Source organism: Lutjanus erythropterus, chromosome 18 (genome assembly GCF_056507025.1).
Source record: "Lutjanus erythropterus isolate fLutEry1 chromosome 18, fLutEry1.hap2, whole genome shotgun sequence".
Classification (NCBI taxonomy): domain Eukaryota; kingdom Metazoa; phylum Chordata; class Actinopteri; order Lutjaniformes; family Lutjanidae; genus Lutjanus; species Lutjanus erythropterus.
In genome coordinates, this window is record NC_139334.1 from 32,775,086 (window position 1) to 32,787,546 (window position 12,461).

Here is a 12,461-nt window from a genome sequence, read left to right on the forward strand (position 1 = left end):
TGGATGGATAAAGAACAGTCATATTCTCATTATCCACACAGATTCACTGAGTATCTTCAGATTCTGAGTAGAGACAGTCTGGCTGGACGTCGCTATTTGGAGGTTGAGTGGAGTGAGTCTGTTTTAGTAGCAGTTACATACAAGGACATTAGCAGAACAGGGAGGGAAAGAAGATTTAGAGACAATGTTGGATCACATGGCAGGTATTCTGTCCTTCTACAGGGTCTCTGAAAGCTTGACTCTCCTCAAAAGAGTCCAGACCACATTCACTCAACCCTTACATGCTGGACTTTGTGTTTGTTTTGGATCCACAACTGAGTTACTCACTCCTACAGAGAACACTGCTCCTGGCATGCCTGAACCACCTTGTTTGTGGTCCAGGCTGCGGTCAGTTACATGGTCACATGACGTTGTAACACATTTACAAAATGCACAGCTAGTTTGGAAGAGAACCGGTGTGCAGAATGTAGTGGCATTTAGCAATGGGTTTGTAGATTGCAAACACCTCTTCTCTCTCTCCTACACCAAGCATGTACAGGGTGGTCAGACTCATTCCAGTTTTCAAGGGCCACATACAGGCAAATTTGATCTCAAGTGGGACCAGTAAAGCCATTGCAAAATAACCTATACACTTATTTAACACCTCCAAGTTTGTCCGCTTGTCAGTGATCAGAAGCATAGGTACATTCTCAAAACAAACAAATCACAAAATGCATGTATTTTGGAACTCAATAACTATATAGTATTTTTCTACTTTATGATTCAAACTACCTGCCAATATCAAATTCAATAGAATAAAAGATCTAGAAATACTTTTAATTTTCCGGCATTTCCTCTCCTCTGTTTTAATGCTGGTATCTCCACACAATTCCAACTAAGATAAATAATATTTTGCACAATGTTCAGTATCTTTAAATATGATCACAATAATCATTCATCGCTTTTTTCCAGAAAACTATATTCCGGTCTGGAATTAATAACTTGCAAATTCTTCCATTGGTCTGAGTGTACCTTTTGGAACGTCGTTTGTGGCCTGTTGGCCCTACATTTTCCGCAAAACTTGCAGAGGGCAGTATCTACAGTCAGTGTTTGAATTGCCTGTTTTGGGCTATACAGTAGAAACATAGTAGTTCAACATGGCAACCTCCATGGACAAGAACCTGCCATAGATATATAATATGAACTTAATAGGTCATTGCCAATCAGCTTTGCTTCCAATTTGTCCCAATGGCCACATGTGGTATTGCAGCAAAAAATTCCCTTGTGGCCCAAAAAGTTTTTCCCCCAAAAAGCCACATCTGTAAAACTGTTGACAGGACACCTCAAACTGCAAACAAGGTTAGTTATGACTTTTTCTATTAATACTTTTTGATTCATGGAAATTTTACATTTGTAAAACTTTCTTAGAGCCAAAAAAAGCTAATTAAAAATTGGTGACAGCATCACAATGTAAAGTCTACAGACTGAGCGGGAAGTTGTGGGCTGCATCAAAGGGGGAAACACTAGTGTGCATATTGCAACTTTTTTGATAATCGATTTTGAGTCATTTTTTGATTTTAAAAAAGTGCAGCTTTTTAAATGAGAATATTTTCTGGTTTCTTTACTCCTCTAAGACAATAAGCTGAATGTCTTTGGGTTGGGGGCAAACAAGACATTTAAGGACATCATCTTTTGAAAAGCAGTGATCAACATTTTTCACCATTTTCTGGACCAGACAACTAATCAAATAATCGAGAAAACAATTGACAGATTAAAGGATAATGAAAATAGTCAGTAGTTGCAGCTCCAGTACATATTCAACTGGTTGCATACCATGGAAATAAACCTAGAAATTAAAAAACATGCGTGCCAGGTGAGCAATTCTTAATGAACTGAATGGGCACCATCTTTGTGTCCAGTATCTACTTAAAGTAATATGTTCATAAGACCCGCTTCCTCTCTATATATAAAGGGATCATTCTAACGAAAACACAAATCTTATATTCATGTGATTACACACTATAGAAAACATATTTATATTCCATTTAAGCCAATAAACCCCCCCTAAAATCTACACACTGAACCTTTAAGTTGAAAGAAAATGGACAATGTTTACATTTCAATAACAGGATAAAAGAATGCACCACTGAACATGTCATGGACAAATATGTTTTGTGGGTTCAGAGCAATCCAGATCTTTTCATGTTCATTTTTTCTTTTATATGACCTTCCCCTAGTGGAAAAGCAACAAAGTATTAAGAAAAACATTACTAGAGAGGAAACATGCTTTCTACTGCTACTACCAATCTATCATCTAAAAAAAGACTCAATTTGGTACAAAATGGAGCACCTACTGATGACCGACACTATTTGGCCATTATAATATACACTATTTCTGACATAGGTCACCTAACTCTTATTTAGGGCTGTCACATAGTGCCAGTCCTGATGTTCTAATCTCTACTAGTGTTTTTTGGTGTGTGTGCCTCTAATCTTTACTCACTAGTTGGAGGACATTTACACCAAAGGACACGCGCGCTCACACACACACAGAGTCGTCCTCCAGAGGTGCAGCAGCAGCAGCAGCCCGCACGGCACACCACTACACTGTTTCTATGTATGTGCCGGCACAGTGCAGACAGAGGTTGTAAACATGGCGGCGGACGGGATGGTGCTCACCAACCACGACCATCAGACCCGAGTGGGGATTCTGACGGGTAAGGAGACTGTTTGATAAAATGCGAAAAATGCCTCTCATTAGTGCACCTGTGTGGCGTTTTGCCTTCGGTTGCCTGTGAACGTCGGTGTCACGATACGAGCTGTCTTCGCTGCTGAGCTAGCTGCCGTTAGCCAGGATGCTAAGCTAAGCTAACCGGTGCCGTTGACTGTCATTGGTCCACCGTTAGCTGCCTGCCGTTTGACAGGTCTGACCGACGTGGAATTTGCTTTGAAACGATGTTATCTGCAGTTGTGTACTGAAGTTTGAAACGTTTGTGAAAACTGGCTGTTATTTTAAGTATTGTTTCGATGGCTGCACAACAGTGCAACGAGATATTTTAATCAGCGTCAAGTCAGACAGAAGGAAAGCGAACGGCTAGCACAGACTTTCAAAATTAAGGGGATATTCCTTGTCGAGCGTGTGCTGTGATGCCCTTTTAACTAAAATTGGCGCTTTTATTTTGAAAGCAACACCACCATTCTTCCGTTCTTGTCTGTTGTGTATGTTGCTAGCTTTACGCGAGGGAACGATATATTTTCTAGCAATGTAGCGTTACCGAGCCTACATCAGCTGCATTATTCATGTCCCTTTGCAGATCCGATATGTTGGCCTCTATTGAGGATGCTTTTCATTAACATTTCTTCTATGGTTCTTTTGACACACATTTCATTCAGGCTTAATATCCGTGTTTTAATTTAACGCTGAAATACAAAATTATTAATAATAAATCGTGTATTTGGAGGCTATTAAAAGCTAGTACGGCGCAGCGTCAAAGCGAAATGAATTCTGTTTTGCAGGTTGTTTTAGCAGCTTCCCTAATTAGCTCAGCTGATGTTGGCCTGTGAGTCGTGCAGAGGAGGACTGGGACCAGTATACAGCCGTGTGACAGCCACCAGTCACTCGTAGCTCTGCTGCCTCCTTGCCAAAGCAGGGGGAGACGTGAGAATAATGCTAAGAGGAGGATGCGAGCCAGCAGCTGGCTGGGAGGAAGTCTGTCGCGGTTTTGATGAGCTAGCATCTAGGCTAACAGCGGCTAACCCTGCTGTCCATCCAGCTGACAACCACAACCTCCTGTCACATGATAAGACACGTTCCCAATCCATTCATGTGGTGTGTGTGGGAATGTGTGTTGCGTCTTGATTTACACACCAGCTGGAGATGTCTGGGAAGACATTTTAACTGGAGAGCTAGGTCAAGTTTAGGGTCAAATCACCTGTATAACACATTTAAGTGAAGGCACGCTTAAGGTTACATGTATGAAGCAAATTGTGTTGAAAATATGAAATAATATTGACAATGAACACATAGGCCTAACTGTTGTTTCTACCAGCCAGAGTTTCATAGGCTGGTAAGTTGGATGTGAGAGTTGATCAAAAAACACTCTGAACTGTTTGTTTTCTGTTATTACTGGGTGGAGGGAGTTTGTTTAAAGATATTTGCAGAATAGGACAGAAATTAAATATAATATTCATGCTTATGTTTTCATGAGGATGGGTGATTTTCAAAAATTATGTAATTCTGATTATTTTGGCTGATATTGCAATTGCTATTTGACCTGTGACAGTATAAGGGGATGATCATTTTTACTTCATTTTCATTGAAAAACATTAAAGTGAATACGGTGTGATTTTTGTGAGGATCTGTTTTTTAATGGAAAGCTGCAATATATTTACTTTAATAAATCATAAAATGACCCCAATGTGTCATCAGAAATCAAGGAAAGTTGAAAATTTCGCTTCATTTGACATGAATGCTATAGCTGCAGTGTCTCCCATTTGAAATTTCCATTCTGACCAGAATAACTATTATGTATGTCCTTTTTACATTAATCAGAGTTCAGTCAATGCTGAATTTTTACAGAATGAGTAAGTGTCTGTTTATGAGTTGTAAGAAATCATTAATAATCTTGTAAAAGGCGTAGGTGTTTGCAACTGTTAAATTGAGCAAAATGTTAATGGAGTTTGGCAGGCAGTGAGACAGGTAGTCACTGAACTCATCATTCAGAGTGTGTATTTTCAGAGCAGTGGGCTTTTGTTTTCAGGATAACGGGCTGAACTTTACATTGACAGACATTTGACAGTTATAAACAGCTGATTAACGTACAGCGGAGGACTCATCGTCACTTGTTCTTGTCAGTTTCCGATGTAACGCACAACCTGCGTTCCTGCAGAGCTCCTGCAGCCAGTCTGTGTCTGCCGTGTCTTGGGAGGAGGGAGCAGAGGGAAATTGCTCACTTCAACCGTAGCTCATACGTTAAACAGAATTACAATGTATTTAATATACAGTCTATGGTTCCAACTCGCTATTTGGACTACTGTACTTATTTCAGGCTACATATTGCTCCTTTAAGAACAGTATTTAATTTAAAATGGTATTTTGAAACACATTTTGCCTTTAACAAATATTGTGCCTCCTGTGTTTTGGAAATTGCAATAGGTTATACTTTGATTTCAATGAAAATTTGATCAGTTGTTTGGCCTAAGTGTTCATTAGTGTATAATCACCTGAAAATCAAAATCATGTTTCATTACCGTAGAATGAGCCGTTTATATCTATAAGGGGTTTGGATCTTCTTACACAGAGGCCGCCATGTTTTTAAGTAGCCCAGAACAGACAAACCAAACTCTGATCCTGGAAGTGTCCCTTTGCATTTTTGGCGAGTTTCACGGCCACCATAGGTTATTGGAAGGGGAGGGTTTAGGTGAAATGTTTACAATTACATGTTTACAGTAGCATTTGTGAAAAACTCCATTGCCCAGGGGCTGCAGGAAATTACTTGTTTTTGAATATTTACATCTTCAGAAGGGGCAAATTAGCTTTATAAGGCTCTAGTTTGTGGCTTTCATTTATTAAAACTACATTTGAGTCACAGCTGAACAGCTCTGAAAAACCTACAAGTTTGAAAAAAATATCTAACCAATTGCATAAGAATAACTAAAATATAAGATTTATTTTTGTTTCCCAAGTTGCAACTCGTTTCCTATCCTTGTCCTATCCTTGTCATATCTCCTGCTCGTTTTGTACAACACGAGGAAAAGAAATTAATTCAAATTTTTGTCTCAAAATATAACAGACAGTCACCTAAATACTGTATAGATAAATCTAATGGATTCTAACAATGAGCACACTTTGTCACTTGTGGCTGCCACCTTTGTTTGGTTTAGGACATAAGAGTTGCAACTTGGTTAATGGGTTACAAAATGTTTTTCACTGTGCAGCAGAACAAACAGGGTTCAGTGTTGTTTTTTCTCTCTTGCCTGGTCTGACAAGTGGGTCAGAAATTTACTTGCCCCAGGTCAATTTTTTACTTGCCCCTGTGCAAATTGTTTTATTAGCAGTTATTAAATAAAAGCAAAGAGTGAAGTTAATTGTCATGTTTAATCTAGGACTGCAGCCTTTGTAAAATGTCAGAAAATAGTGAATAGTTTTTAAGTCTTAGGTTAACCCTTTTTTTTACCACTTGCCCAGTCAGCCAAGTGAGTTGCCAGATGTAATTGCCCAACATGACATTTTACTTGCACTTGGCGAGTGAGCACTCCTAACTTTTGAACCCTGACAGTTTTTTTTTTTTTTTTTAAATCCAGATGTTTAGAAGAGGATTTTGGAAATGCCTTCAGAACAGCAGAGGCAAAAACTACAGCTGAGTGTAGCATAGCAACAGCATAGGGAAGATGCAAAGTACTAAGTGATGGACTCGTTGTTGGCAATAAGAAAGATATAATACTAGTTTTCACATGTCAAGACCAGGCTGGTCAGAGGAGAGCTTGTTTTAAGTTGTGAAACTTGTCCTTAAAGTAAGAATAAGAATCCTAAGAATAAATTTTCACCCCAAAATTGGAATTAGAGTGTTGGTATTAATGGTTTTTAAGTTTTTAAGTTGTTTTTGTAGGACATGATTCTTGGGAATGGGTGATATATCAGTTTGTGACATTTGTAACCCTTACAATTTTTTGAAAAGGGTGGAGGAGAGCTTGGATGGCTTCACTCTTATCAAAGCAGCACACTGTGCCAAGTCCCACAGTCAGGATATCTTAATTTTACAGCAAGCTCATCAATCGAGCTAGCAAAGTACAATAAAGCACACATTAATAAAGCCAATGTACTAATAAAATCATAAAATCATGTACTCTGTCTAAGGCTATGAAGCCTCATTGTTTAATCTCCACTATTGGACACACAGCCAAATCTGTCACCACTGCATGTTGATTCAGTTTCACTTCATTTAAGAACAATTTATTGACAAGATTGGGGTCTGAATGACTTTTTGTGGTGTCAGTTATGGCTATACTTATTATCAAAGTCTATCTGATGAAGTCTAAAAAGGGGGATTGGAGAAGGTTTGATTTAGGTGGATTCCTGTATTCACAGTCACTGCCCAGTGATCAAACTGCCAATATTCTTAATGTGTCAATGAAGGAAATGTCTCATGTTTGTACCTGTTTGAAAATTAGGCATGTAACTGTAAAATAATATTAGGCTCTTTAGCCATATATTGAGGTGAAATTCAATTTGATCTGTGTGCCCCCTACACCAAATGTATGTAATAAGACTAGCATGTAAAATTATTCTACAGTGTCGATGGTTTCAACTGGAAATGGAGGAAATGTTGCTTTTTGGAAAACACTCAATTTCAAGTTGACAGCCCAGTTGTTCTCTAAATATTTGTGCCCTTGAACCCAGTATATCCAAGATTTCACCATAAGCTGTGTTCTTATTATTCAAACAGGGGGAAACCTGTTATTTCCTAATGTTTTCCCGTATTCATGATAAGCTAAGTGGCCTGTTGCTTCATATTTACATGTACTGTCCAGACATGAGATGACGTGCTATTAGTCTTCTCGTCTAACTCTGGGCAAGAAAGTGAATAAGCATTATCGCCAAAATGTGAAACTATTCCTATGAATCTATCATGCATTGAAAGATTCAGACAAAGTCTTAAGTTTGACTGATTAAAATTTAAGACACACTGGGCAGGCTTTTCAAATCACCAACAGTCTACACATTTTTTTGAAGCAGATCTACAGGTTTTTACTTGAAAAAGTCATAATATTTTTTTTTAAATAAAAAGCATGAATAGAAATCCACTCTCAGTGGGCTGTAAAAATGGAATACTATCATGGCTCCATATGCCATTTAAGTGCCATTTCTTTTTGGTACATGGAATTTCCTTTGGAAACTTGACAAAATCTTGACATTTTGTTCTGTGTGGAAAGGCCTGTGAAATGGCAATTAGACACTAATGGCCGAAATGCATGGTGCACAGATGAGGCACCACATAGTGCCGCCTCAGAGTGTGTCCATGATTGCCAACCTGAGTGGGCATCATTTACAGTGACCCCTATTGGAATGAAAACCGAAGGTCTTTTCTTTGAACAAACACTTTATTATAATGTCACAAAATATAATATTTCAACAGACGTAAAACCATTTTTTAATGGCAGTACAGTAGAATTAAAAATCATAGGCAAGTAAATGTACTTATCTGTCTACAGTGACTCCACCCATCTGCTCCAACCCAGCGTTTGAGTTGCTGCCATCAGACCACAGACTCAAAGTCCCAGCAGCCAGCTGTGACCAACTCACCTGCCCCTTAATGTGCATTTATTTATATATTAGTGCTGTGTATCTACACTGCTCAGATGTAGTGCTGTGCTCAGACAGCTTACTTGTCAGAGGAAGAACGATTCACTCAGCACTTTAACAGAAGAGTGGAATTACGTGTTTATTATATTGTTGTATATGGATTGCATTGTCCACATATGTATAAGGCAAATTTTCATTTTATGTGAAATTAATGGGCAGTGAAGTAATCTGAATCTGAAGTAAATGTACATGATATGATCATCGTCAATTTTCATACCATGGTATACCATTGCAACCTTACTGCTCATCTTTATTTTTACTTTTTTCATTAATTTTTTTTTTTTTTTTTTTTTGGTAAATTTTCCTCTCTGCACATGGCCACACATCACTCCAACTGGTTAAAAACTACAAAGAACGGTGTAAAAAATACAATCTGTTGAAAAATTATAACAAATACCTCATTGTACTCAAGATAATGCGATGCAGACGAACAATATAAATATATAAATCAAATACATATAAATCAAATCAATGTGTCCATGATCTTGTAGATAAAATCTACAATCAATCTACTTAATTAATTCAGTATCAGTCACAACAGCCTACGCTTTTAAAGCCGCATTGTCACTTGGCAAAATTCAATAAGCACACAGTGAAGCCGATCAGCTAATTGGATCAGTAAGCTAACAATACTGGTAATGGCATGCAACCACACACTGCAGAGTGTGTGCAGCAAGTAAAGAAACCTGCTCCACCCAGCTTTTGTGACACATTGTGTCCATTCCCTGTGTATTTCATCCATGAGATGAAAAAAAAAAGTAAAAGTAATAACACTACTAACAATTACATTACATTATTTATGTAACAATATATCGACTGTGACAATATCTACCATGATATTGCATTGTTAATTCTCCTTATTCTTCTTTTTTTTATTTGATAAAAAGACTGCTACTGAGTGCTGCACTGTTGTGGTTTTGCAGTTGTCACCTTGAGGCAGAAACCTTGTACTGTATATCCAAAACTTTTATTTTTCAGGAAACGTGTTTCTCAGCAAATTGAATGTTAGGCAGTCAAAGTTAGTTGCTCTTTTAATACTTTGTTTAAATACCCACACAGAGATAAAGGGTATCCAGTAGCACTGATTAATGAAAAACAAAAAAAAAGTCAAAATATGGAGATATAAGGTCTGCGTCCGACAGCGACAATATAGTTAACTCAAGCATTCATTACCAAAGACCAATTCACGCCAGGTTTTTGCACATGCTTAGGTCATGGCTAGCTACTTTTATTTTATTCCAAAAAGAAAATAGATGTACTGTAAATCAAAAGGGAAAACTAATTTTATATAAATAAATTTCAAGGCGTCATTTTTAATATTGTGATAAATATTGCATCATGGACTTACTGAGTTATTTTCGTACCATGAGTTGTTGCCATTTAAATTCCCAGTAGATAGAATAGATTGTAATATTCTGTAGGCAGGCAGCGTATCAGTTTTATTTTAAATATATGATGAGTAAAACTGCATCATGTTCATCCTGTCTTCTGTTGAGTAACCTGAACTACTTCTTCTCTTCTTCAGTCAGTGACAGCTGCTTCAGGAACTTGGCTGAGGACAGGAGTGGAGTCAACCTGAAGGACCTGGTCCACGATCCCTCACTGTGAGTCTACACACAGTCTATAGTTTGCGCACACATTGACATAAACAGTTATACGCAAGGAGGTACATTGACGTTACACTGACTGTATCTTTGTCACCCACTGCAGGCTGGGAGGAACCATAGCAGCCTACAAGATCGTTCCAGATGAGATCGATGAAATCAAGGTAGGCGTCTTTGCTTTGAGTTCACTTGCAGTCACATCATAACAGTATGTTGTGAAAACAGTCTGGACTTAACACTCTTTCTCTCTGACACAGCAAAGTGTTTCAGTCTGTCATAGAAGAAGACACACTAATAACCAAGAGACAAACTCCGGTGTCACAACACTGCATGAAAACAGTGACATATTCCTCTTTACATACCTCCTGAATCTTTGCTTGTCTGGCTCATAAGTCTTATTAACAGTTGGCAGTGACCATCCGTCTAACATCCAGCACTTACACAATCATGACTTCTCACTTCAGTGCTATTCTCGCCACTTAATTCAGTGAGAATGTGATCCTGTCTTGATCCCTGAGTGTTAATTTTGTCAGCTATTTTTCATTTCGTCTTACTCCTCTGGTAGATGTTACTTTTTATCATTTAGTTACTGTCATCCTGTTTTTTTTAGTGAAGTTGTGGTTGACTAAAGTTTTAGTCTTATCTTAAAACCACAACTAAATGCTTATTTTTGTCCTTATTTGTCATCAGATCATATTGAACACATGTAAATAACTATTGTTCAAGTTTCTCTTTTTAAAACTTTATATGCAAAACATAAAAGAAATTAGCTTATCAGTCATTTATAATATGTTTTAAAAGTTGGGACATGAGCTATTTAAAAACATGGGAAAATGTCAAATTTACACCCTAAATGTGCAATGTATCTTGGGATATCTTGGGAGTGTAAGTTGTCTTTTTCCTTGACAGCTGCCAGTGGGGCATCTGATACTCCAGGTAACTTTGTGTGTGTTTTCATGTGTACAGGAAACTCTTCTGGAGTGGTGCGATGAACTGGAGCTGAATCTCATTCTGACTACTGGAGGAACTGGCTTTGCACCACGAGATGTTACACCTGAGGTACAAACACGTCGAGCCATTGTCTGATTAAAGGGTCAGTTAACCCCAACATCAAAAATACATATTTTTCCCCTGGCCTGTACTGCTGTATAACCGTTTAGATTTTTTTTGTTGTGAGTTGTAGAGTTTTGGAGATATTGGCTACATAGATGTCTGCCTCTGGCACTGACCAAAAAAGTACATGTGAAAAACTGAAAACCTGTGTCTCTTTCCAAAAATTATGACCCCGTTCCTCAAAATAACTGACAGACCTTATTGTGAGCAGTTTCATGTGGGATTCTAAAGTATTTCCAGTAGATTCTACTGCAGAAAGAAAGTAGTTCCTACATGAAACTGCTCACCACAAGGTCTGTGGGTTGTAATGAGTAAGCGGGTCATGATTTTTGGAAAGAGATGCTGGTTTTGAATTTCTCAAATGTATTTTTTTTGGTGCTTTGAGCACCACAAGCCCAGTGTTGTTTAGTCTCATTATATTTGTGAGGAGGCAGACATCTCTACAGCTGATATCTCCAAAACTCAGAACCAAAAAATCTAGATGGATAAATAGCACTCCAGGCCAGGGGGAAAATGTGTATTTTTGATTTTGGGGTGAAATATCCCTTTAAAAGAGAATAAATCCAATTAATGAGAAAAAAAAAAGAATAAATAACTAAAAAACAAGACATTCTGTCTGGAAAAAGTAACAGAAAAAATACTTAAAATATAAATTAAAAAAATATATAAAATATTACCTAATTCAAAACAACAATTCTTGTGGTGTTTGTGTTTATGTTTTAGGCCACCAGAGAGGTGATCGAGCGAGAGGCTCCGGGCATGGCTCTGGCCATGCTGATGGGATCACTCAACGTCACGCCTCTTGGCATGCTGTCCAGGTGAGGACGCCACTCTGTTCACTGTCATTCAGTCAGTCAGACATACTGTCTACACCAGGAGGTGCAGTGTTAATCTGCTAATCTGCTAATCTGTTTTATTGTAACCAGATCAGTGTGTGTGCTGTCCTCTCTCTAATCTCCTCTCTGCTGCATTGTCTCCAGGCCAGTGTGTGGCATTCGTGGTAAAACTCTGATCATTAACCTGCCAGGGAGCAAGAAGGGCTCTCAGGTAGGATTCTTTCACTTCACTCAACTGTCCTTAATCAGATATGTCTTTAATATACCTGGAAAAAAAGTTCAGCAATTGAGAGTTTATTGACCCATTATGTATCACTATTATTATTAACTACAAAATGTATGAGGATTTTAAATAACATTTAATTTGGGGAAGAATGCATAATGACATATTAATGAGTTGACACTCAGTTTAGGAGTAGATACATTTAGGACTTGACTTGACACTTATTGGGACTTGGAAAATCATTGCTTTGTCTCATCTCTGCAATATAGTTTTGCTTTTTTCATGTGGTGCATAATATTAATTTTAGTGAAAAAGTTTATCAGAAAAAAAAAAGATTTTATGTA

The 12,461-nt window shown here is 37.9% G+C and overlaps 1 protein-coding gene across 2 annotated transcripts in view; it reads left to right on the top strand.

Annotated features, from left to right (window-relative positions):
• The first annotated feature begins 2,508 nt into the window (after nucleotides 1-2,508).
• Nucleotides 2,509-12,461, top strand: part of gphna (gephyrin a) — a 33,790-nt gene continuing 23,837 nt past the window's right edge. Inside the window, exons 1-6 of one of the 2 annotated variants that reach the window (XM_084742246.1) lie at nucleotides 2,509-2,696; nucleotides 9,867-9,945; nucleotides 10,052-10,109; nucleotides 10,912-11,004; nucleotides 11,782-11,876; nucleotides 12,039-12,105. In XM_084742246.1, the coding sequence (XP_084598372.1) occupies nucleotides 2,633-2,696; nucleotides 9,867-9,945; nucleotides 10,052-10,109; nucleotides 10,912-11,004; nucleotides 11,782-11,876; nucleotides 12,039-12,105 (456 nt within the window). In that variant the 5' untranslated portion in view covers nucleotides 2,509-2,632. The remainder of the gene's footprint in view (nucleotides 2,697-9,866; nucleotides 9,946-10,051; nucleotides 10,110-10,911; nucleotides 11,005-11,781; nucleotides 11,877-12,038; nucleotides 12,106-12,461) is intronic. The other variant, XM_084742247.1, reaches the window with a different exon arrangement.